At 40.3% G+C, this 27,690-nt stretch overlaps 1 protein-coding gene across 1 annotated transcript in view; it reads right to left on the minus strand.

The window, feature by feature from the left end:
* Positions 1–2,743: 2,743 nt before the first annotated feature.
* lrrc56 (leucine rich repeat containing 56) overlaps positions 2,744–27,690 on the minus strand; it is an 85,110-nt gene continuing 60,163 nt past the window's right edge. Inside the window, exons 6-9 of the mRNA XM_028793510.2 lie at positions 20,519–20,655; positions 16,194–16,369; positions 13,603–13,972; positions 2,744–3,203 (exon numbers count right to left, since the gene is read on the minus strand). Of these exons, the coding sequence (XP_028649343.2) occupies positions 3,014–3,203; positions 13,603–13,972; positions 16,194–16,369; positions 20,519–20,655 (873 nt within the window). The 3' untranslated portion in view covers positions 2,744–3,013. The remainder of the gene's footprint in view (positions 3,204–13,602; positions 13,973–16,193; positions 16,370–20,518; positions 20,656–27,690) is intronic.

Consider the following 27,690-nt stretch of genomic DNA (forward strand, 5'->3'; position numbering starts at 1 on the left):
GCTGGAGCCAATCCCAGCCAACACAGGGCACAAGGCAGGAAACAATCCGTTCTTTGTGCAAATTGAGCTGAACTGTAGAACGATGTACAGATACACCATCTGCAGCAAGATGTTCTTGCAGGTCTTTGGAGGTGATCTGTGGGTTGTCTGTAACCATTCTCACAATCCTGCGCATATGCCGCTCCTGTATTTTTCTTGGCTTGCCAGACCTGCTGGGTTTAACAGCAACTGTGCCTGTGGCCTTCCATTTCCTGATTCCATTCCTTACAGTTGAAACTGACAGTTTAAACCTCTGAGATAGCTTTTTGTAGCCTTCCCCTAAACCAGGAGACTCAATAATCTTTGTTTTCAGATCTTTTGAGAGTTGCTTTGATGATCCCATGCTGTCTTCAGAGGAGAGTCAAAGGGAAGGAAGCACAACTTGCAGTTGACCACCTTAAATACCTTTATATCTCATGATTGGACACACCTGTCTATGAAGTTCAAGACGTAACGAGCTCATCCAACCAATTTGGTGTTGTAAGTAATCAGCATTGAGCAGTGACATGTATTCAAATCAGCAAAATGACAAGGGGACCCACATTTGTGTGCAGCCAGTTTTCATATTTGATTTAATTTCATACAACTAAATACTGCTTCACTAAAAATCTTTGTTCGGAAAACACCACAATACTCAGATGTTCCTAGGAAATGAAAGACATACCACAATGATTATGCAGGCTGAGAGGGGTTCCCAAACTTTTTAATATGACTGTACAATATGTAATTTCATATACAGTGCTTTTCATAATGTTTGGGTCAAAGACACATTTTTCTTTGATTTACTCCTCTGCTCCACAGTTTAAAATTACAAATCAAACAATTCAGACATGAAAAAAGTAGATATAGCAGACTTTCATTTAAGAGGATTTGCAAACATTTCGCTCACAGCATGTAGAAATGACACTTTTCCTATATGGTCTCCCCATTTCAGGGCACCATAATTTTTTGGACAATTGGTGTCACAGGTGTTTGTGATTCCTCAGGTGGGTTTCATTGTTTCATAAGATATCTCAACTTGCTTCTACACTTTGGGGTCTATAGTTGCCATGGTTCAACATGGGGAACTGTGACAATGACAGTCAAAGAAGCCATCATGAATAAAACCATTAGAGACATCAGTAAAACCTTAGGATGACAGAATCAACTGTCTGGAATATCATGAAGAAGAAAAAACACACTGGTGGGCTCTGTAATCACAAAGGGACTGGTAGACCTCCACTACTGATGACAGAATCATCACTGTAGTAAAGAAAAAGCCCCCAACGCCACTCTGTCAGACCAGAAACAGCCTTCAGGAGGCAGATGTGGATGTGTCAGAGATGACTATCAGCAGAAGACTTCATGAACAGAAATACAGAGAAAACACTGCAAATGCAGACTACTGGTTAGCCACAAAAACAGGACGGTCAGATTACAGTTTGTGAGAAAGGACTTCAAAGATCCTGCAGAATTCTGGAAAAAGGTCTTGTAGACAAACGAGACAAAAATGAACCTCATCAGAGTGATGGCAAGAGAAAGTGTGGAGATGAAAAGGAACTGCCCGAGATCCAAAGCAGACCACCACAGCTGTTAAATGTGGTGGTGGTGAGGGTGTTCTGGCTTGGGCATGCATGGCTGCCACAGGTCCTGGCACACTTCTCTTCATTGATGACAGAGTTGCTGATGATATTGGCACAATGAATTCTGAGGTGTGTAGAAACATCTGACCTGCTTGAGTTCTACTAAATGCCTCAAAATTCAGTGGATGGCACTTCTTCCTACAACAAGATAATGAGCCAAACATACTGCTGAGGCAACACATGAGTTTTTCAAAGCTAAAAAATGGAAAATTCTTGAATGGCAAAGCCAGTCACCCAATTCAAATTTAACAGAGCAGGCTTTCCATATGCTGAAGAGAAAAAAACTTAAAGGGGACAAGCCCCCAAAACAAGCAGAAGCTGAAGATGGCTACTTTAAAGGCTTTGTAGAACATCACCAGATAAGATCCTCAGCACCTGCTGATGTCTATGAATCCGAGACTTCCATCAGACATTGCATGCAAGGGATATGCAACAAAGTGCTAAAGATGACAGCATTAAAGAACCTGCCATTGCTGTGTCTCAAACATTATAGTGCCCTGAAGTGGAAGGGCAATGTACAAAAAAGTATTCTCATTTCTACATGCTGTGACCAAAATGTAGGCCAATACCCTTAAATGAAAGTCTGCAATGTGCACTTTAATCACATCTGAATTGTTTGATTTTTAATTTTAAATTGTGGAGCAGAGGGGGAAATCAAGGAAAAATGGGTCCTAAACATTATGGAGGACACTTTGCATCGATATACTTTATCTAAGTTTGTATATATACACAGAATAATTATTTTATCCATGAATCCATTCTACTCACTGTCCCCATTATAGGATCAGCAGTACTGGGCATAAGGCAGGGATTATCCCAACTCCAGGCCACCGCAGCGGGTGCTCACACACGCCAAGTAAGTTTGTATTTGTTATCTAACACAAACAGGATGGAATTTAGGGAACCTGGGAACGTCCACATGGACAAAAGAAGAAAGTGTGATGTCCACACAGGCAGTCAACAAGGTAGAAACTGAATGCAGATTCATGAGCTGCTTTCTAGTGGATTTTATACTTTTATGTCATCTGTTCAAGTGCAGCATTCAAATTCTTCAAATAAATCAATATGGCCACTCCAAAGTATTCAAATTTAGTGACAAAATATCTTTAAGTGTTTATTGGTATAGTTGCCAGTGCCATGATTGAAAAGTTCAAGGTAATGTTTGTACACATTAAAAATAGATGATTTCTAATAAAAATACATATAAGAACAACAATTAATATGAAAACCCAACAGGTAGCAAGGATTTAAAAAAAAAAAAAAAAACGCTCTCACAGAAAGCCTGGCAGCAGGTCTCTGGCAAGTCCATTTCCATCTTAACGCTGCACTTTCCTATTTGTCTCTGCAAGGTGTCAGATGATCTCCGTCTTCGAGTGAGGTGGCCTGAGAGCAGGTCTGTTTGGTAGGCGCTGCACTGCAGCCTTCGCTCTAAGAGGCGAGATGCCAATTTGGGTTGATGGACTTTCGGGAGATTTTGTAGACGAGCGAATAATTGGCCGATGATCACGTGTGAGGTTCTCAGAACTTCTGTCAAGCACAGCTCTGCAAAACAAATCCCCAGAATACATTAGATGTGTTAACTGGAATGAACAGTAGATGGTGCTCTCGACAACATTATGTGCAGAGTTACCCATCAAACAATGAGAGGCTGCAGCAGAAACCAATGAATCCTGTATTGATCATGGAGATAACGGTTAGTTCAAGTAACAAATGAGCTTGAGTGTTCATTTACCATACAAAAGAACTGAATGGTGTTCAGTGGGCTGAGTAGAAAATTACACATGCACTGAAAATGATAAATATTCACATAATGTATTTACAAAAGAAAATTACTTATTATGTTGTCGCCACCGTGTGGTGGGATGGCGTCTGACTCACAGATCGTTCCTGCCTTGCACCTGATAGTTGCAGGGATTGGCTGCAGTTTCCCTACAACCCGGCTCTGGATTTGCAAGTTTAGAAAAAGGATAGATGGATGGATTATGATGTCTCAAAGGCTAAGTGTCACAGATAGAAAAATATTTCAGCTAAGTGCTTGAACTGTCAGATTTAAAATTCCTCTTAGTTTACTAAATGAGAAAAGTGAAATTTAACAAACATGGCAGTAAGCAGTGTGAGGTGTATTGGTTAGCCATGCAATTTTAAAAGTATGGCTCTGCAGCAAGTTCAACATACAGTCTTGGGAAAAAGAAAGTACACCTTCCTTTAGACCCTATTAATAACATCACAGAACAAAATCACAATTGTGTCGTCATCACTAACTTCTATAAACAGAGAGAAATCGAACCTCAGGCAACAAATAAAATATTTCAATATTTTGTTAGTTTTTTTTTTCCTAAAGGCAACCAAACATTCAGAAGAGATGTGGGAAAAAATAAGCACAGCCTTCCATCTTCCACAATATTTCATGGTCAGGTGTGTTTTCCTATAGGAGGCGCTAGCTCCCTGGAAATATGTTCATTTTGCAATTGTGGCGTCTTAAGTAACCCGAAAATAAACAGCTATATTATAAAGAGGCGATATCCCTCCCTTAGTCATACGGTGGTAAGAAATCACATAAGAGAAAATAACTTAGCTTTCTTTAATGACGGTTTATGCGGCATAACAGACGGGAAGCCATGACAAGACCTTGTGAAGAGTCTGCCATTTTCGTCTCTGCGTTGGAAGGATTTTCAGGATCGGATGACGGCATCTCCCATCCACCCGTCAGCTTCAAATATGTGCCAGGCAATGTTCCAAGGCTTTATACTCTTTCTTCATGTGCAGGCTCCCACTTAGGTAAATCATGCCATTCCAAACAAGGAAAAGAAGATCCAATGTAATGCTGACTCTGTCACACAGAAATAGTACAATGCCCATTTTCATAGTTGTCCCTTTCTTGTCTTCTAATGCTTGCCTAGCAGTTCTAAATAATGAGCTAAATCTGGCCTTGTGTTAGCTGTACATGTAAGTGGATTTATAAAATATTTTTTGTACAGAGCACAGTGACATATTAAATTTATGTACTTATTACAAGGTGTTACTAATGAAATGCACAAGATGAGTTAATGTCCATGAAGTGTGACTACCTCTATAAAAGCAAAAAGTTGTGGCAGTTTCATGTTCACATCTTGCCAATAAGAAAGTGCATCAGCCATGCCTCAGAGAAGGAATTGTTGCTGCTCGTTAGTCTGGGAGGGGTTATAAGGCCATTTCCAAACATTTGAAACTGATCTTTCTGCAGTGAGAAGGATTGTTTCCAAATGGGAGAGCTACCAAATCAGATGATAGTCTTCCCTGGAGTGGATGGCCCAGCAAATTCAGCCTGTTTAGTGGTCAGAGAAATCAGGAAACACCCAAGAACTACATCACTACATAACCTACAGACCTTGGTTAGCATGTTTGTGTTCATGACAGTACAATAAGAAAAAAAAACTGAAGAAATATGGAAGGGTGACAATGAGAAAGCTTCTTCTGTTCAAAAAGAATACAGTCATATGAAAAAGTTTGGGAACCCCTCTTAATTCTTTGGATTTTTGTTTCTTATTGACTGAGCTTTCAAAGTAGCAACTTCCTTTTAATATATGACATGCCTTATGGAAACAGAAGTATTTCAGCAGTGACATTAAGTTTATTGGATTAACAGAAAATATGCAATATGCATCATAACAAAATTAGACAGGTGCATAAATTTGGGCACCCCAACAGAGATATGACATCAATACTTAGTTGAGCCTCCTTTTACAAATATAACAGCTTCTAGACGCCTCCTATAGCCTTTGATGAGTGTCTGGATTCTGGATGGAGGTATTGTTGACCATTCTTCCATACAAAATCTCTCCAGTTCAGTTAAATTTGATGGCTGCCGAGCTTGAACAGCCTGCTTCAAATCATCCCATAGATTTTCGATGATATTCAAGTCAGGGGACTGTGACGGCCATTCCAGAACATTGTACTTCTCCCTCTGCATGAATGCCTTTGTAGATTTCGAACTGTATTTTGGGTCATTGTCTTGTTGGAATATCCAACCCCTGCGTAACTTCAACTTTGTGACTGATGCTTGAACATTATCCTGAAGAATTTGTTGATATTGGGTTGAATTCATTCGACCCTCGACTTTAGCAAAAGCCCCAGTCCCTGAACTAGCCACACAGCCCCACAGCATGACGGAACCTCCACCAAATGTGACAGTAGGTAGCAGGTGTTTTTCTTGGAATGCGGTTTTCTTCTTCCGCCATGCAAAGCGCTTTTTGTTCTGACCAAATAAGTCAATTTTTGTCTCATCAGTCCAAAGCACTTTGTTCCAAAATGAATCTGTCTCGTCTAAATGAGCATTTGCATACAACATGCGACTCTGTTTGTGGTGTGAGTGCAGAAAGGGCTTCTTTCTCATCACCCTTCCATACAGATGTTCTTTGTGCAAATTGTGCTGAATTGTAGCACGATGCACAGATACACCATCTGCAGCAAGATGTTCTTGCAGGTCTTTGGAGGTGATCTGTGGGTTGTCTGTAACCATTCTCACAATCCTGCGCATATGCCGCTCCTGTATTTTTCTTGGCCTGCCAGACCTGCTGGGTTTAACAGCAACTGTGCGTATGGCCTTCCATTTCCTGATTCCATTCCTTACAATTGAAACTGACAGTTTAAACCTCTGAGATAGCTTTTTGTAGCCTTCCCCTAAACCATGAGACTCAACAATCTTTGTTTTCAGATCTTTTGAGCGTTGCTTTGAGAATCCCATGCTGTCACTCTTCAGAGGAGAGTCAAAGGGAAGCACAACTTGTAATTGACCACCTTAAATACCTTCTCTCATGATTGGACACACCTGTCTAGGAAGTTCAAGGCTTAATGAGCTAATCCAACCAATTTGGTGTTGTAAGTAATCAGCATTGAGCAGTGACATGCATTCAAATCAGCAAAATTATAAGGGGATACAAATTTTTGCACAGCCAGTTATTCACATTTGATTTAATTTCATACAACTAAATACTGCTTCACTAAAAATCTTTGTTCCGAAAACACCACAGCAGTCAGATGTTCCTAGGAAATGAAAGACATACCACTGTTATCTTTTTTATTGAAAGTAGAGTCAATTATTATGCAGGCTGAGAGGGGTTCCCAAACTTTTTCATATGACTGTATGGCAGCATGGCTTAGGTTTGCCAAAATGCATCTAAACAAAGGGTCTAGAATAACATATTTTGGACAGATGAGAACAAGGTAAAGATGTCTGATCATCATGCACAGTGCCAAACACTGCGTATCACCACAAACACGTCACACCAACTGTCAACCATGGCGGTGGAGGGTGTGCAGCCACAGGGCCTGGGAAGCTGGCAATCACCGAGACAACCATGAACTCCACTTTATACCAAAATATTCTTGAGACAAATGTGAGACCTTCTGTCCGACTGCTGAAGCTGGGGTCAACCTGGATCATGGAACAGGGCAATGATCCCAAGCATACCAGCAAATCAACATCTGAATGGCTAAAAAAGAAGAAAATAAAGGTGTTGGAATGTCTGAGTCAAAGTCCAAGCCTCAATCCCACTGAGATGCTGTGGTGGGATCTTAAGAGAGCAGTACATAAACAGATGCCTTCAAAGATCAAGGAACTGATGCAAAATGATGTGCTGCAGAAAAGGTTCACTTCAAGTTATTGACACTAAAGGTGATTCTACATGATACAAAATTATAAGGTGGGCTTATTTTTTCCACATGCGTTCTGAATGTCTGCTTACTTTTTGGAAATCTGTTGTAATTTTTTGTCAGATGAAGTTAGATTTCTCTGTTTATAGAGTAAGTGATAACAACACAATTGTGATTCAGACCCCTATTAATAAAATCACAGAATTAAAGCAGGGTGGACTTTCTTTTTCTCATGACTGTAATGCCATTCAGTGATCCCCCGCTATATTGCAGTTCAGCTATCGTGCCCCTGCTACATCACGGATTTATTAATATTATTATTATTACTAGGGGGCTGTGCCCCCTGCTCGCTTCGTTCACTCACCCCCGGGTTTGGTTTTCCGGATAAACAATTTAAAGAGATTATTTTCATGAATTGTTACATATGCATTATTTAATTTTTACTTTAAAACTTTTGTAAAAACAATATTTGTCCTTTATTTCCTGCCCCGGGCATGGTTAAATCTCTTTCTCGTGGCACTTATAACGTTGCTTGCGTTGTAAAGGGGGGGTCTGAACGCACGTTAAAGAGATGCAATCGGTTCAGCTGTTGTCTTGCTGCTGCTGCTGCTGGCCAGCGGTGTGTTGTGCTTGTCGCGCTTTGTGTCAATCACTTAAAAGCCTGTACAGCCGCTGTCCTTTTGCCACTTTGCATCTCTGCCGCTAGCGTTCTGAAGGGGGTGTGAGGGCTGCACTCACACTAAGGAGAAGTGCTCAGATTATTTGCTGTCTTACTGCGTGTTCTGCTAGTCGTTGTTTTAAGAGCTGGAGGCACCTGAAGTTTGTCTGCCAAAAGCCTTCCAACAACCGAGAGGGTAGATGTCAGTGAACTTGTTTTAAATTGTTTATAAGTAGGGTGTGACGTGCAAAAGTCACCGTCTCACGGGTTTTGCTTCCTAAGGTTGTTATGTCAAGTCTTGCGTGTCGTTAAAGTGTGTCTCTGAGATGATCTGGTCTTGATCGCATCGCTCAACCCCTCGTGCCCCCCCGAAAGGAGGCGCACTACGCTCCTGCGACTTCGAGTCTCTCACGCTCACGTTGTGAAGGCAGGGGAGCTGATCACACGCTAAGCAGAAGAGGATGGATCAGCTACTGGCTTTGTGCTGCTTCTACCAAGATAACTGTTCTGCTTGTCGCTCTGTGAGTCGATCATTTAAAAGCCTGTACAGCAGCTACCCTTCTGTCCCACTGCCTTGTGGTGCGTGATGTTAAAATGTCTCTCGCAGGATGTCAAATTGTCTTCTAAGAAGATCAAGCCTCGTCTCCCTGACAAGATTTTTTTTTTATAATAGAGTGATGTTACTCATATCCTTAGCCCGACATCCATATATCATATGTGTTCACAAAATGTGTTTTAATAAATTTATATGTGTTTAAAGCGTGTGGGAGGGGTATTTTAAGGCTTAAACTATATAAAAAAATGTTTATTTATATGGTCTTTCTATATCACGGATCTTCACCTATCGCTGATGGGTCTGGAACATAACTTCCACGATAGGTGGGGGATCACTGTATTTATATTACGAGGGTGTAAGGATGACGCAGTGCAGCCTTAAGTGCCATTAAGAAGTCAAAGGATGACACACAGCCAAACTGGCGGAAGGAGAGGGCTTGCATTCCCCATTCCTGGGGTGGCATTCTCTGTCTGTGTGCTGGGTGCCAGTAAGTCAAAAAAAGAGCTGTGGCTTGGGAGAAGGGCAGCCCACCCAGCAGCCACCAGTAATGGCTCAACCTCTTAAAAAAGAAAGGGAGAAGGAGAGACTGAGGACAATTACGGAGGACAAGGGATTAAAACAGCAGGTGCAATGTCTTCCAGGTCTGTAAGGACAGGACAAGAGATGGCTCAGTTGTCTAGGGACACTGTAGATGACCCTAACCTGGACAGTGATTCTAGGATGGAGTTTAGAGCAGCCTCATGGACAGAAACCAACCGAGTTTGAAGGCAAGCTTGGCGGCAGAAAAGGGTACTAGAGCAGTGAGTAAAAGCCTTGTCACATTACACGACTTTCCCAGCAATGTACAGTTTCAGACTTTAGTTAGATAATCTTAGCGAGATTACGCACTCCTGTGACCACCAGCTGGGTAGTGCGACATTCCCAGCAACTTAGTTTAAGTAGTGTGCAACTCACCTCAACAAAATCAAACAGGCTTTACTTTCTCATAAGTCATAGGGGCAGGCTCTGTGTGCATCAGAGCTGACCACCAATAAACGCTCATCTGGACATACAATGCATAGAATTCATTCAATTAGAAACACAGATGTTTGGACCTCACAAAGAGGAGAGAAGAAAATCTGCCTGATGTTTCATGTTTTGTGCACCAGGAGAGAAAGGAACAAATAAAAAATAAAATGGGACAGTGATTGCGGCTGAACTATTCATATCTGTTATTGGCTGTCAGAAAAAAGGATGAGGTTGTGATACTTTGGAAATGTAAAACTGTCCTAATAAGTTGGCCACACAGTCACATAATCTGGCATGTCCTGCAGTTTCTAGTTGTATAAATTGACATCCTCAGACAATGAGATTAGCAACTAGAAGTCATGTAACGTAGCATCAGCTTAAGAGAGACACATCATACCAGGATTTAAGTGTTGTTGTTGTGCCTGTTTTACTGTATCTGCATATTGGTTCTCACTGTTCATACCTGTCTTTCATCTATTTACTTTTGGCCTTCTTATTTTATTGTGCATACTCAGGGCTGCCACAGGTGGTCCCCTCCTGTTACAATATGAATATAGGTAATGACAGATCTACTATCTGCAGTTACGGACAATCACATAAGAACTCTTGCCTATGCTTGGAAGAAAGTAGGGTAATAATAATCTGTGAACACCATACAGACGTCTGTGAGTAGGTATGTTCTTTCCAGTGGTTTATGAACTTTCTTCCTGGGGCCAACAGTTTTTTTTCTTCACAGTCTAACGTGATGCAGTAAAAATGACTAGAAACATTGAATTGTACCACTGTGTGTGTGAAATATGATGTACTGAAATACCAGCCATGCCAGTCAGTGTTTTTGCCTCAGGGTGTTGCTTTCTCAAAGTGCACAGGATTGGAGGGCTTTGTCAGGCTGAATGGCCTGCTCTCGTCCAAATTTTTCAAATGCTTTGCAGTTGCAGTAAGCTGCTACTCCTACACTCCTTCAAGTGGGATGCAGGTGGTTATAAAAGCAGATGGATATGAGATGAGGGTAAGTCAATAATTATCTACATTTTTGTGATAACTTTGTTTGGGTTAGCTGTACAACTTTCCCCCTGCACATGTAGAAACTTGATGTGTCTGTGGTCACTGTGGTAAAGTATCGACCATGATCAGTCAATTTCTCTTATTGTTTTCTAAGATTAAATATGGCCGTTCCCCTCTCCACTTACGTCAAAGAAGAGCAGCAAGCAGCAATCTGCTTTTAATGTTTTTGAATGTGTACCAGGGGCCGAAATCCTTGTCGGTTCATTAGAATCACGGTATAGACTTGATCAGTGGTGTCGTTGGTAGTGCACATGGATGGGCATCCCACTAATTTTTCTTGCTTAACACTTTTACGACCACTTTTGAACTTCTCAATCCAGCTGTAAATACGCAGCTGTGGTAAAACTCTGCCTCCATATTGTGCAGAAAGCCTTCTATGGATTTCAGCCCCTGGTACACCTTCAGCCTATGAAAACCACATCACTTCCCTTTGGTGTAACGGAAAGTGGAGTGGCCATTTCTACTCCACAAACACAATAAGATAAAACTGACTGATCAAGGTTGACACTTTAACACTGGAACCACAGACACATTATGTTTCCACATGTGCACAAGGAAAGTTGTATAGCCAACCCCAACAAAATTATTACAAAAGTGTGGATAATTCCTGACTTAGCCTCATCCATATATTCACATTCTATGTGAATTAATGTGTTCAAACTCTGAACTTTGATACATCTGCACTTGTATTCCAGATGTGACATTGGACTCAGTCAAGACAAGTGTCTGCAGGCTATCTAGTACTATTTAGGACAAGAGGACAGACGTAAGCTGTAATGCACTCCTAACAGGACTACCCAAGAAAGACATCAACCGACTGCAGTTAGTTCAAAATGCAACTGCTAGAATCTTAACCATCCATCTATCCATACATCCATTCTTAAACCTGCATATGCTGAGCAGGATTGTGGGAAAGCTAAAGGCAAGGACAATCCCTGGATCAGGGTGATCACAGACACAGACATCCATTTAGCAACGCCAATTGACCAAGGCTGCATGTCTTTGGACTGTGGGAGAAAACCGATGCACCTAGAGGAAGCCAACATGGACACGGGGGGGAACATGCAATCTCCACACATACAGGACCTGGAGTGGAAAGCCCAGCATCCTTACTGCCAGGGAGTAGTGCTACAACTGTGCCACCTTGTTGACCAGAATCTTAACCAGCAAAAGAAAATCTGAGCACATCTCACCATTCTTGGCATCATTACATTGGTTACCTGCATTCTTTAGAATGATTTTAAAATACTCTTAATTGTATAAAAAGCTCAAAATAATCTTGCTCCTTCCTGTATTTTTGGAGTGCCTGTCCCTTATATTAGCAGAAGTAATCCTCAAACACTGGTTTGCTTATTATTCCAAGCACTAGGCACAAAAAAAGTGGTGAGGCGGCCTTGTGCTGTTACACACTAAAAATCAAGAATGCTCCCAGTAGAGATACTCAAGGCTAACACCGTGGAACATTTAAAAAGACTCTTAAAAACACACTTTAAGTTGGCTTTTTCATAGTTGTGTTTTTTCCCTTTTGTCCCAGTTCTAATATATTATAATATGTAGTGCAATATCATATATTTTATAGATTATAAACCGCTACTATTCCCTGTTTTCTTTTCCGGCTTTCTGTGATGGCATGTTTTGCCATCATTATCTGATCAAAGCATGCTGTGGCCACCTGTGATGTCTGAAGGTATGTGGGTACTACAATTAGCCCTTTTCACACTTCTGTATTTTTTGTTTGCCATCGGCGGAGGAGGAGAGGTTGGGAGCATGCGCGTTGCTGCACCCATCACACGCCGATTGGGTACAAGTACATTGGGTGACACCTCAGCACCACACTGGAACAGAGTGAGGTTTTTACAGTGGCTGGAGTGCCAGTCCTACCACCAACCCCCAAGTTTTCCCTGCAAGTTGGAGGTCCTATTTGCAGGACAGGATGCAGATTAACGTCATGCTGGATGGAACAATTGCAGGTTAAGGGCCTTGCTCAAGGGGTAAACTGATTATTCTAAACAATGGTAGAATCCTGAAACTTGGACTTCTGTGGTGTCTCTGTGATCAAACTCTAAACAAAAACATCTGTGCCCAAGTTTCAGCAACTTTCCTGCTGAAACATGGAGAAGAAAATGGATCCAAGCAATCAAAACAGATAAATGACCATTTTTTTTTTATAAGCCATCACACCACTTATGTATGTAGCAGGCATTTCATATCTGAGGAATACATAAAATTTATGCTGTGCCTTAAGCCTGATGCTGTGCTTTTTCCTTTTGTCTTTAGTCATAGGGGTGGACTCTGTGTGCATGAGCGTTGACAAACAATGAAAGCTCACCAGGAAGTACACTGCTTACAATACAGTGATGAGCAATAAGGAACGTGGGTGTATTAGGCCTCACAAAGAAGAGAAGCTTGTCTATCTGATGTCTCATGTTTTACATACAATGACAGAATGGGGGGGAAGGGCAGAAGAAACTGTCAGAAAAAAGGGAGAAAATGTCTGTGCTGGAATGGCGGCATGCAGTTGCATAATCAGACTCATGTGAATTGATGTGATCTGATCAGTCAGCAAATCTGACATACCCTACAACTAAGAGTCGTATAATGTGATATCGACTCAAGGCCACAAGGGGAGTTCTAGAAGAATGGACCCAAAAGGTCATTTCTGATCCTGAAAGTTAATTCCAGGACATACCGTGGAAGAGGCTCCAGGCAGGGTCTTGGATTGTAGTGAGCAAAAGAACACCTGGCAGGGAAGTGGGAAGCCATCCCATCTAACAGATATTAATGACACTGCATAGGCAGGTCAGAACAGTAACAGGACTTGTTATTTTCTTTTTTTTTTTGCCAGACCCTGCATCCTTCTATTTATTATGGTCTTATTTATAAACATCCACTTTTTTTTTATTGTTTTATTTGCCTTATTTTAGGCTCAGAGATGATTCAAAATGATCCTCTATCTTACTCATACCAAAAACACAATGAGATCCCAAAACAGAAATCAAATAAAAGAAATAAAGTAAGATTACTTGTGAATCCGATCTCTCATTTCTGGTGGTCCAGAAGCTGGCCTTAAAATTGCACTGTTTGGAAAGACTCTCAGCCTGAACTCTGGACATGATTTTGGCTTCACAGCTGACATGTCCATGTGGACTCTCTCTGGATCCAGAAGGTGAAATTCTTCATCAGCCAAAAGCGGTCCAGCTCTTACTGCCACTTCACATGCTGCATTGTGCAACCCTGGTAGTTTTTCCTGCTTGATCTTTAGGTGTCGTGTCCTCAGCTCTGAGGTTTTCCGTGTTCCTGGAGACCCATTATGTCGGGGTGGGGGAGAAGGAGATGGACAAAACAGGGAGTTTGAGGACATCACTATAGTTGCATCTGTTTCAGCTGAGAAATCTAAAAGAACAAAATGAAAAAAATGCTGGAAATGCATAAAATGAAAAAAGAATACAACACAATTTTCAGGATTTTTCTTATTTTATTCATCATACTGCTGGAATAAACAGCAGCTGCCTACAACAGAAGAAGTGGGTTCAGCAAATGAAACGATGGACAGAAAATTTCACATTGTTTTGCCAGGAGCAAAAATAGGAAACAGCCAGAAAGATTTGCAGCTTTTATACCCAACACCTATTCTTGTCTCAGATTGACCAACCTGAGTTGGCCGGCACTATTTGTTAGACAGTACTGCTTGGATTTTAAAAGCAGTTAACTAGGAGATGCACATTTCTTTCAGAAATAAAGCAAATTTTTTTTTTCTTAGAGAAGCAGGAACAAAATCTGAAACTTTTCTGAGCCTTGTAATCTGTTGTTTTAAACCATAGGGGTTAATTATAATCACAGTCAGGAAACAACTGCAAGAAGTTATTCAGCAAATTTTTATAACATGCAGCCATTGCTCACCAAAATTCAATAATATCGCCAGAGCCAAAACACCAAGATGAACAATCAAGTTAAAAACGAAGTAGCATGGTTCAATAACAGAATACCAAAAACAACACTTTCAAAGAGAACTTGTTAACTGATTAAATCTATATCTCGGACAAAGTAGCTCATGCTGCTACACTGCATTCTATCATCCTGTATCAGGAGGGCAGATCCAAGTCACAAGGCAAGATCCCACCACAACCATAATCAGCCCGTAGCAGCTTCCAAACTAGTGATGTGAAACAGTTAAAATCTAAATGAAAAAAATTAAAAACTTTCTTCAGCAAAGAAGTAAATTGTAAACTCATATTAAAATAAAGCTGCAAAATTAAAGTTTCAAAATATACAATTCACGTGAACTAAAAAAAATGGTTCAAAACACAAAAATGTTTACAAAGGCAAAATGGATTTCACAATTCTCAACATACAGAGATTCACATGTTTTTGACATCAAAGTTGGCTTTGACGTAATGTGACGAAAGATTGAACTATATAACAACCCTAGAATGACTTTGACAATTCTCCTGTCTATTTTAAAAAAGAAAGACCTATTTAAACCTCTAAAATTAATAAAATGGAACACTTCATTTGTCCTACTGGACACATTAAGAATGAGGTACAAAATCTCTCCCTGAAATTACAGACGGTGCCGTGAGCTAGAGGAAATCCTGTCAGTAGAGCCTAGCTATCTTACCATTTTCTCCATAGCTCTTGTGCTGCAGGCGCTATGATGTTGTTGTTTAAGTATTAGCACTGAAGTTACACTGATTGAAGAGTAAATGCTACAGAACCCGTTAGTGAATTATCAATTGCAGTAGACTGCTTCTATAAAATGGACCAATGTGTCAGGTTAGCTAGTGATTCCAAAACGACCCAAGTAAGAGTAGATATGCTTTTGTGCATGCATGCCCTGAAATGGATTGATGACTGTTCTCATTTTGGTTTGGGCTTTGCACCCAAAGCTGCTGAGACAGGATCCTGCACCCCACAATCTTGTTTTTCTGTGGGTGCCTCCTACAATGGGAAGTATGAAACCCAAAAGTACAACTTACTGTATGACAAGGACCTATAGGTCACAGAGGACTTGCTGTCATCAACATCCAGACAGTGTACAGAAGCTATCAAGAAGGCTAATAGGATGCCAGGTTATGAAGCGTGATGTGTGGAGTACAAATCAAGGCAGGTTATGCTTAAATTATACAATACACTAGTGAGACTCCTCCTGGAGTACTGCATGCAGTTTTGGTCTCCTTATTAAAAAAAAGACACCGCAATGATAGAAAAAGCCTATGACAGAGCATCTAGACTGTAAGGTAATTTCAGTTTAAGGAAACAGAGGTGATTAAGAAGTGACAAGATTGAAGTTTTTAAAATAATGAAAGGAACTAGTACAGCAGACATAGGCTGATATTTTAAAATAAGTTCAACAAGAACAAAGGGGCACAGTTGGGAACTTGTTAAAGGTAAATGTCATACAAGCATGAGAATGTATTTCTTCGCCAGACACATGGATTAAATTACCAAGAAGTGTGGTAGACAGTAGGACTTTAGCGACCTTCAAAAATCGACTTGACATTATTTTGGTGAAATTAGGTTGACAGGATTGGAAAGCTTTATTGAGCTGAATAGCCTTTTCTTGTCTTATGTTGTGCACATCAGTTGGTTACCCATTTTTTCTGTGTGTACTTACCAGGTGATGGAGTTGTGCACCCAGAGGGCTCTGGGGATGCACTTAAAACCTCATCATTGTAACTACTCTCTTTAAACTCTTCTTCACTACTTCCATCCAGACTACATTCGTCATCATTGCAGTGTGTAATCTTAAGTATCTGTGGCTCACGTTCCTTCTGAATAGCTTCTAGACGCCTGATTAAAAAGATTATAACACACAAGTTAATGAAAGCCATAGTACACGCCAAGGTTTACCAAAAGATGCACATTTACTGGAACTAGAAGAACATCTCCACTAAAAGGTACAGAATTTAACAGACACATTATGGGGTTTCTAATCACTTTTTTAGATTATCACTTATGCTTGAATGCAAAGAATATTCTGTTGCCAAGTTGAAGCATTTGCATTACACAAAACGGCATACTATTGGCTGCAACTAGAGACCTTATCTTTATTTGGAGCTGAAATTGAAAATATTTATAAGGACATATGAAGTTTGGCAAATGATAGGGGACCATTCATCCCACCAGGCTTGGTTAGCTGACAGCCGAGTTGTCCCAACATCTCATTCAGATGATTTTCAAAGCTGACTTTTACTGAGCACAGGCTCAGAGAGTTTACACATTTATATAATTAAAGCATAATGCACTAACTGTAAATTATTAAACTGTAAAACATTAGTACACATAGACACACTCAATAAATAATATAAACAAGGAATGACAATACAAGTTTAATATTAAAAATAGGATATACACACGATGGGGTGAGAGGACAGCAAAACCTCCAGTGAGGGGAGTGGCAGTCAGTCATAACAAGTAAAAATCACAACTCTGGTGACATTCACCAAGTTGGCCCCTTTCCCCTTTGCCGAGTATTCTACAATATCTTAAGTACGTGCTGAAAAGTATAACAGTTACATTAATTTACTTGGCAGACACTTTTATCCAAAGCGACTTACAAAAGACGTCAACATAATCAAGTAGATATCAGTCTGAGGGACTGTTTTGAAACAAGTGTTACAGGTCAAGGATATAAAATAAACCAAACCTAACACCACAAGACTAGTTAATTTTGTCTTAGCTTCTACAAAACTGGTAATATCAATGAGACAGAAATTCACGGAACAAGAGTCTTCAAACACTTCTAAAACATACTAAGGGAATCAGCAGTTTGGGTGGAGGTAGACAGCTTGTTCCATCGGCTTGAGATATGATGCTCCACACAGAGGTGGTATCATCAGGTGCTGATCATTAGTAGACCCAAGTAGTGACAAGAAGCATAGGGCCTCACAACTGTTTCCATATATGTAGGTGCTGACTCATCAACTACCTTGTTGACAAGCATCAAAGAATTGAACTTGTATATTTTCCCCTATTGCTCAACTTCATTTCCATTTCTTCCTAATAAATTAAAGTCTCTTTCTCCTATCATTGGCTCCATTGTATCTTACGCCCTTCAGATATGGAGACGTGTTGAAAAACTGATGGGCCACTGATGAGATAGCACCTCCACACTCCTTTATTCCACAGTGAATATTGGAGGCTGTCTAAATTGCTCTTCCCCTTAGTGTCAGTCTGGTATCTCTCTGCTGGGACTAATATTGGTGAGTCAGGGCCAGAAACATTGCTCTCTTCACGATCTAGCCATCCTATCCCTTTCACTTAATACATTTTCTGTTTGCAGTTGAGGTCTTTGCTCAGGGTAATGAAATCAAATCATCTCCTATACTTGTTTGCTTCAACCCCCCCCCCCCCCCCCCCAATCCAAACAGCTGTCTAGATTCTACTTCCTCCTATACAAAGATTCCCTCAAAATTCTCCTAATCATGTCTATTTGGCTATTAGACCTTTCTCCATCGTCTGTGTTGTTGTTCTAAAAATCCTAGTCACCAGCAAAAACAATTTAAATTTGTCCACAGACTATACTCTACCCACTGGAGATGTCAGGTAATGGAATTAGAACTACCGTAGATCCACTATGTTATCTTAGTCTCCTTAAAGCCCCGGGCACCTTCCTTCACATTTTCTGGGGATGTCTTCTGGCTGTGGCTCACTAGTGCTATATAGGTGCTGGTCATAAAATTAGAATATCATGACAAAGTTGATTTATTTCAGTAATTCCATTCAAAAAGTGAAACTTGTATATTAGATTCATTCATTACACATAGACTGATGTTTAATCAAATGTTTATTTCTTTTAATTTTGATGATTATAACTGACAACTAATGAAAGTCCCAAACTCAGTATCTCGGAAAATTAGAATATTGTGAAAAGGTTCAATATTGAAGACACCTGGTGCCATACTCTGATCAGCTAATTAACTCAAAACACCTACAAAAGCCTTTAAATGGTCTCTCAGTCGAGTTCTGTAGGCTACACAATCATGGGGAAGACTGCTGACTTGACAGTTGTCCAAAAGACGACCATTGACACCTTGCACAAGGAGGGCAAGACACAAAAGGTCATTGCTAAAGAGGCTGGCTGTTCACAGAGCTCTGTGTCCAAGCACATTAATAGAGAGGCGAAGGGAAGGACAAGATGTGGTAGAAAAAAGTCTACAAGCAATAGGGATAACTGCACCCTGGAGAGGATTGTGAAACAAAACCCATTCAAAAATGTGGGGGAGATTCACAAAGAGTGGACTGCAGCTGGAGTCAGTGCTTCAAGAACCACCACGCACAGACGTATGCAAGACATGGGTTTCAGCTGTCGCATTTCTTGTGTCAAGCCACTCTTGAACAAGAGACAGCGTCAGAAGCGTCTCGCCTTTGGACTGCTGCTGAGTGGTCCAAAGTTACGTTCTCTTATGAAAGTAAATTTTGCATTTCCTTTGGAAATCAAGGTCCCAGAGTCTGGAGGAAGAGAGGAGAGGCACAGAATCCACGTTGCTTGAGGTCCAGTGTAAAGTTTCCACAGTCAGTGATGGTTTGGGGTGCCATTTCATCTGCTGGTGTTGGTCCATTGTGTTTTCTGAGGTCCAAGGTCAACGCAGCCGTCTACCAGGAAGTTTTAGAGCACTTCATGCTTCCTGCTGCTGACGAACTTTATGGAGATGCAGATTTCATTTTCCAACAGGACCTGGCACCTGCACACAGTGCCAAAGCTACCAGTACCTGGTTTAAGGACCATGGTATCCCTGTTCTTGATTGGCCAGCAAACTCGTCTGACCTTAACCCCATAGAAAATCTATGGGGTATTGTGAAAAGGAAGATGCAATACGCCAGACCCAACAATTCAGAAGAGCTGAAGGCCACTATCAGAGCAACATGGGCTCTCATAACACCTGAGCAGTGCCACAGACTGATCGACTCCATGCCACGCCGCATTGCTGCAGTAATCTGCTGCTGAAGAATGTGAATTTCCCATTGGGATTAATAAAGTATCTATCTATCTATCTATCTATCTATCTATCTATCTATCTATCTATCTATCTATCTATCTATCTATCTATCTATCTATCTATCTATCTATCTATCTATCTATCTAATCCAGGCCAAAGGAGCCCCAACTAAATATTGAGTGCTGTACCATGCTCATACTTTTCATGTTCATACCTTTCAGTTGGCCAACATTTCTAAAAATCCTTTTTTTGCATTGGTCTTAATTGATATTCTAATTTTCCGAGATACTGAATTTGGGACTTTCGTTAGTTGTCAGTTATAATCATCAACATTAAAAGAAATAAACATTTGAAATACATCAGTCTGTGTGTAATGAATGAATCTAATATACAAGTTTCACTTTTTGAATGGAATTACTGAAATAAATCAACTTTGTCATGATATTCTAATTTTATGACCAGCACCTGTATGGCAACATCAGTCTCCATAATCCTTTCCTTCCCCATTTCCTCTGTCCCCTGATGTTCTTTTCCTCCTGGACCTTTCTTCTCTTTCCTCACTTTTCAAGACTGTTACCGTTGCAGGTACTGTAAGGTGTTTATAGACTTTCGCTGAAAATCTTCTGCCCTTGTCTCTCCTGCAATCTAGAAGTCTTCATGTAATAACTGTATCCTTTTTGAACTTTCTGCATCTGAGATGAACAACTCTGCCAGCTCTACCATCTAAAACTTCCCTCATGCTGGTTGAAGGTTGCTTTGTGAGCAGTTTCTGCTTTCCATGGTGTTTTTGTTCTTACAGAGCCTACAGAACAGTTATTTATTGGATTCCTTTAATTGTACTCTTTTTATTAATTTAATCAATACAAACTTCATTACAATAAAATAATTTGAACTTTACCACAAGTGTTTACTCATTCAGTGTGTCATCCTTATGAAATTAAAGTAATATCACAAGAACATGGAAGGACAAGCAGACAGACAAACAAACACATAGATTTACTTGCTGTGTTCCAGTCTCCATGCTTTGAGCTCAGCAAAAATATTCTCCTGATTTTTATTTGCCACTTCTTTGGCTTCAACACATTCCTCAGATTTATGGCTACACTCTTGAAAGAGGCTTGAAGAGGAGGAGGTGAGCTAAGGAGAAAAAGAAAGTTAAAAGGTACAAACTATAAAAGGGAAATTTAAATAAATATTGGGCAAAGCTTTCAACTGTGATAATATCTCTAGCAGGGTATGGACTTTTCCAAACCTGCAAATAACGAGATCTAGGAAGTGAATTTATTTTGCAGATGTCTGAGGTTATCAGTGATACACTTTGAAAGATTTTTCTCAAGGCTCCAACTGTCTGATCATATCATATTACTAGAGAAGCTGCGATAACTAACACACACCAATGCACACAAATCAGAGTAACAACATATTTTCATGCTCCATCCCTCCACTATGGAAAATGATTGCCAATGTTTTTGGCAGACTAATTTTACATCCTGATGAGCTGTCAGGTACAGGCAGGGGCAGATCTACCATTAGGGCTTTCAGGGTAAGTGACCAGGGGCTTGTGATGGCAAAGGACCTTTTCATTAATCAATTCCACTGAATGAAACAAGCAAGTGTTTGTGCACCAAAAAGACCAAGGGGGATTCCCACTACCCTTGGCTTGATGAAACGACAGAGTTTCCATATGCCAAAAGCAACAATGGAAAATGACATGTTGCATCAAACAATCAGGTGTCCATACAATGTACTGTTAAAAGTATGATCAACTCTCAGTTAAAGAGCTAGGTCACCCAGGGGCCTATTGGGGTCTTGAATACAGACATGGACTACACCCATGGACATTCCATCCATCCATCCATTTTCCAACCCGCTGAATCCGAATACAGGGTCACGGGGGTCTGCTGGAGCCAATCCCAGCCAACACAGGGCACAAGGCAGGAACCAATCCCGGGCAGGGTGCCAACCCACCGCAGGACACACACAAACACACCCACACACCAAGCACACACTAGGGCCAATTTAGAATCGCCAATCCACCTAACCTGCATGTCTGTGGACTGTGGGAGGAAACCGGAGCGCCCGGAGGAAACCCACGCAGACACGGGGAGAACATGCAAACTCCACGCAGGGTGGACCCGGGAAGCGAACCCGGGTCTCCTAACTGCGAGGCAGCAGCGCTACCACTGCGCCACCGTGCCGCCCCCATGGACATTCCCTTCAGATATCTTTTATGAACTCTGTCCATTTCTTTATGTTATTCACTAGATCCAATTTCACAAAAGTCACAGATAGCCGGGTTTAAAGTTTCGAAAGGGAGTTCACCCCTTATATACAGTACAGCAGATTCAGTAAGTATTTGAAATCTTCACCTTTTACCCATTTTGTTATGTTACACCCTTGTGCTCAAATCACTTCAATTATCTGTTCCCAATGTTTAAAGACAGGATTTTGGAATTTTTTGCAAATTTATTAAAAATAAAAAACTGAAATATCCCACTGATACATGTATTCAGACCCTTTGCTCAGTACTTAGTTGAAACACCTTTGGTAGCGATTATGGCCTGGAATCTTCTGGGATATGATGTGACAAACTTCACACACCTGGATTTGGTGATTTTCTGCTATTCTTCTCTGCACATCCTCTCAAGCTCTTTCAGACTGGATGAGGCCCATCATTGGACAGCTGTTAAAGGTCTCTCCAGAGATGTTCAATTGGGTTTAAGTCCAAATTCTGTTGAGGCAACTCAAGGATATTGAAAGAGTTGACCCTAAGCCTCTCCTGTGTTATTTTTGCGTTGTGTTTAGGATCACCATCCTATTGGAAGGCAAACCTTTGGCCCAAAGCACTCTGAAGCAGTTTTATATTAAGGATTATCTACATACTTCGCTCTGTTCAGCTTTACCTTAGCCCAGACTAGTCTCCTAATTCTTGCTGCTGAAAAACAACCCCAAAGCATGATGCTGCCACCACCATGCTTTACCATTGGAATGGTGTTGCACAGGTGATGACAGGTGCCTAGTTTCCTCCAGATATGATGATAATCTTGGTTCCAGCAGACCAGAGAATCTTGCTTCTCAGAGTGTCAATGAGGTGCTATTTTGCAAAATCCAAGAAGGCTTCCATTTGTCTTTTACAAAGAAGAGGCTTCTGCTTGCTCACTCTGTAATAAAGCCTAAATTGGTGAACTGTTGCTCCTATGGTCATCCTTCTAGAAGTGTGATCATTGGTTTCTTAGTAACCTCTCTTAATATGGTCTTTCTCCCATGATTTCTCAACTTGGTTGGGTGGCCAGCACTAGAAACAGTCTTTGTGTTTCAAACCTGTGCTATCTGGAACCTTCATTGCTGCAGCAATATTTTTGTAGCTTTCCCCAAATCTGTGCGTTGACACAATTCTGTCTCTAAGCTCAATAGGCAATTTCTTTAACCTAATGGGCTTGGTGTTTGCTCAACAGTGGAACCTTCCACAGACAGATGTCTGCCTCCTACCAACTAGCTGAGTTCACCACAGGAGCACTCAAACAGTTGCAGAAACATTTCAACGATGATTAACACAATGGGATGCACCAGAGACAAAATTCAAGTGTCATAGCAAAGGGTCTGGATACTTACTGTCATATGAAAAAGATTGGGAACTCAGCCTGCATAATAATTTACTCTACGCATGTAACTGCCCAATGCTGATTACTTGCAACACCCAATTGGTTGGATTAGCTCGTTAAGCCTTGAAATTCATAGATAGGTGTGTCCAATCATGAGAAAAGGTATTTAAGGTGGTCAATTACAAGTTGTGCTTCCCTTTGACTCTCCTCTCAAGAGTGACAGCATGGGATCCTCAAAGCAACTCTCTAAAGATCTGAAAACAAAGACTGTTCAGTCTCATGGTTTAGGGGAAGGCTACAAAAAGATATCTCAGAGGTTTTTTAATATTTTTATTTTATTAATTTTCATTGTAATCATTCCATACAAACAGATCAATTTATAACCCAACAAATTTGAAGACTAATCAAACCCCACCCCTGAGAAGGAGAGCTTAGCTAAAGGAAAATTGCTTTAGGCTTTTTAATAAGGCAACATTAAACAAAAGAAAGGGAGAAGTAAATATCTATGTAAATAAGAGATGGAGAAGGGAGTTAAATGCGATAATAGTTATTTCTCTTATTCTAAAATAATATTGATTAAATCCTGCCATGTTTTGAAAAAATGTTGTACAGATCCTCTAATTGAAAATTAGATTTTTTCCAATTTCAAATAATATAAAACATCGGTTTCCCACTGACTTATAAGAGGAGAATTAGGATTCTTCCAATTTAACAAAATAAGTCTGCGTGCCAAAAGTGTAGTGAATGCAATCACCGTTTGCTTGTCCTTCTCCAATTCAAGTCCATCTGGAAGAACACCGAACACAGCTGTTAATGGGTTAGGAGGGATTGTGATACCAAGGCTGTCTGAGAGGCACTTAAAAATTTTTGTCCAAAATGATGTTAGTTTAGTGCAGGCCCAAAACATGTGACCCAGTGAGGCAGGAGCATGGTTGCAGCGCTCGCAGGTTGGATCCTACCCTGGAAACATTTTGGACAGTTTTAAGCGAGACAGATGGGCTCGATATATAATTTTTAGTTGAATAATTCTATGCTTTGCACATATAGAACTCGAGTGAATTCTCTGCTTTGCTACCTTCCACTCCTTTTCTGATATATTGATTAAGAGATCTTCTTCCCAATGTCCTCTTGGATCTTTGAAAGGTAGGGACTCTAATAAGATTTTATATATTGCGGAAATAGTGTTTGTTTCCTCGAAATTGAGCAGTATTTTTTCCAGCATTGTGGAGGGTGCAAGGTGGGGGAAATCGGGCAATTTCTGTTTAACAAAATTTCTAATTTGAAGATAGTAAAAGAAATGTGTAGCTGGGAGGTTGAATTTTGAACGTAATTGTTCAAAAGATGTAAATATGTTGTCTATATAAAGATCTCTGAGCATTTTAATCCCAAAACTTTTCCAGGTATTAAAAACTGGATATACTTGCGAAGGTTGAAAGAGGTGGTTCTCTTGCAGAGGTGCCACTGATAAAAGATTTTCCATCTTAAAATGCTTTCTAATTTGGTTCCATATTCTGAGTGAGTAAAGCACAATTGGGTTATTAGTATATTTGCGATAATTTTCATTTATTGGAGAGCAGAGCAGGGAATATAAAGAAGTACTACAGGATTTTACTTCTATTGCGGACCAAGCCTGTGTATGTTCATTTATTTGTGTCCAGGTTTTTATGGCTTGTATGTTTGCTGCCCAGTAATAAAACTGAAAATTAGGTAAAGCCATGCCACCTTCTGCCTGAGGTCTTTGTAGGGTCGCTCTTCGGATACGTGGGTGTTTTGAGTTCCAAATGAATGAGGTTATTATTGAATCTGTTTAAAAAACGATTTATTGATATATATTGGAATGTTTTGAAATAAAAAGAGAAGTTTAGGAAGGATATTCATCTTAACAATGTTAATTCTTCCGGCTAGAGTGAGATGAAGGGTTGACCATCTACGCAAGTCTTGCTTAATTTTTTCCATACAGACGCCAAAATTTTGTTGATAAAGAGCTTTATGTTTACTTGTGATATTTACCCCTAGGTATTTAAACTGATCTGCTATGGTAAAAGGTAGGATGTCTAATCTAATATTATATGCTTGTGAATTCACTGGAAAGAGTATACTTTTATTCAGATTAATTCTAAGACCAGATATCTTTTGAAATTCTGTTAGTGCTGTTAAAACAGCGGGGACAGTGTTTTCTGGGTCTGATATATATAAGACCATATCATCTGCATATAGAGAAATTTTCTGTTCCAGTCCTTCTCTGACAATCCCCTTTATCTAATAAGAATTTCGGCAGTGAACCGCCAGTGGTTCAATAGCGATTGCAAACAACAGTGGCGACAAGGGACATCCTTGTCTGGTACCACGTTCTAGTGTAAAGTAGTCTGAGCAAATGTTATTAATACAAACTGAAGCTTCTGGATTGGTATACAGTAGTTTGATCCAAGCACAAATATTCGGGCCAAACCCAAATTTCTCCAATGCAGTGAAAAGGTAATTCCATTCAATCATATCAAATGCCTTTTCTGCGTCTAATGAGAGTAATATCTCTGGGGTGTTTGATTTTGCTGGTGAATATATAACATTAAACAAGCGTCGGAGATTTGAAGATAGGTGTCGGCCTTTAATAAATCCAGTTTGATCTTGTGATATTACCGAGGGCAGCACTTTCTCCATCCTTCTAGCTAGGATTTTTGAGAGTATCTTAACATCATTATTCAGGAGTGAAATTGGTCTGTATGATGCACATTGTAACAAGTCCTTATTTTGTTTAGGAAAGACGGTGATTAATGCTTGTCGAAATGTTTGAGGTAGTATTTGGTTGTCTCTAGCAAAATGGTTGGATGAGCTTGTGAAGCCTTCATAGACAGGTGTGTCCAATCATGAGATATAAAGGTATTTAATGTGGTCAATTGCAAGTTGTGCTTCCTTCCCTTTGACTCTCCTCTGATGAGTAACAGCATGGGATCCTCAAAGCAACTCTCCAAAGATCTGAAAACAAAGATTGTCCAGTCTCATGGTTTAGGGGAAGGCTACAAAAAGCTATCTCAGGGGTTTAAACTGTCAGTTTCAACTGTAAGAAATGGAATCAGGAAATGGAAGGCCACAGGCGCAATTGTTGTTAAACCCAGCAGGTCTGGCAGGCCAAGAAAAATACAGGAGCGGCATATGGGCAGGATTGTGAGAATGGTTACAGACAACCCACAGATCACCTCCAAAGACCTACAAGAACATCTTGCTGCAGATAGTGTATCTGTACATCGTTCTACATTTCAGCACAATTTGAACAAAGAACATCTGTGTGGCAGGATGATGAGAAAGAAGCCCTTTCTGTACTCACACCACAAACAGAGTCGCTTGTTGTATGAAAATGCTCATTTAGACAAACCAGAGTCATTTTGGAACAAAGTGCTTTGGACTGATGAGACAAAAATGGAGTTATTTGGTCATAACAAAAAGCGCTTTGCATGGCAGATGAAGAACACCGCATTCCAAGAAAAACACCTGCTACCTACTGTCAAATTTGGTGGAGGTTCCATCATGCTGTGGGGCTGTGTGGCTAGTTCAGGGACTGGGGCCCTTGTTAAAGTCAAGGGTCAGATGAATTCAACTCAATATCAACAAACTCTGTCAAGAGGGCACAACAGCAACTTCATTTTCTTCGAAGGCTGAAAAGAGCAAACCTTCCTTCTCCTGTCCTCACAATTTTCTACAGAGGCACTATAGAAAGTATATTGACCAGCAGCATCTCAGTTTGGTATGGTAGCTGCACTGTTGCTGAACAGAAGATACTTCGAAGAGTGGTGAGGACAGCGGAGAAAACCATCGGGTCCTCACTCCTATCTGTTCAAGAATTACACTACTCACGTTGCCAGAGCAGATCATCATAAAAGATCCCACACACACGGCACATGGGCTGTTTGAACTTCTGCCCTCTAGAAAACGTTACCGCAGTATGCACTGCAGAGCGACCAGATTTAACAGGAGCTTCTTCCCCCAGGCCATCAGAATACTAAACTCTGTTAAATAACCTTTGTCCTTTTGCTCTCTTACTTACTGTGCACTTTATTACCACAAATAGGTCTTAAGTTTACAGTACATTATATTGTATTGTAATATCGGACATTACATTGTCTATATTGTATATATGATGTATAAATATTACATCCATATAGTGCAATATCACAATCACTGTGAAATGATGTGCAATATTTTCTTTCATACAGTATTATATTTCACCCACTGGCTGGCTTACATTTATATATATCTTTTGTTTTTATTGTTTGTACTGTGCTGCCTTGTGCTGTCTTACGCTGTCTTACCTACTTTCTGTGTAAGAAGTGAAATGTTTGTAATGTCTGTATGTTGTCTTGCGTGCCCTTGTCTTTTATGCACTTGTCTTATGTCTGCACATTGAGCCTGGAGAAACACAATTTCGTTCAGCTATGCATCCGTTGTTGTACTGTTGTATGGTATGAATGACAATAAAGTTCACTTACTTACTTACTTACTTAATTTTCAAGCATCAGTCACAAAGTTGAAGTTATGCTGGGGTTGGACAAGACAATGACCCAAAACACAGTTCAAA

This window comes from Erpetoichthys calabaricus, chromosome 2 (assembly GCF_900747795.2).
Source record: "Erpetoichthys calabaricus chromosome 2, fErpCal1.3, whole genome shotgun sequence".
Lineage (NCBI taxonomy): Eukaryota > Metazoa > Chordata > Cladistia > Polypteriformes > Polypteridae > Erpetoichthys > Erpetoichthys calabaricus.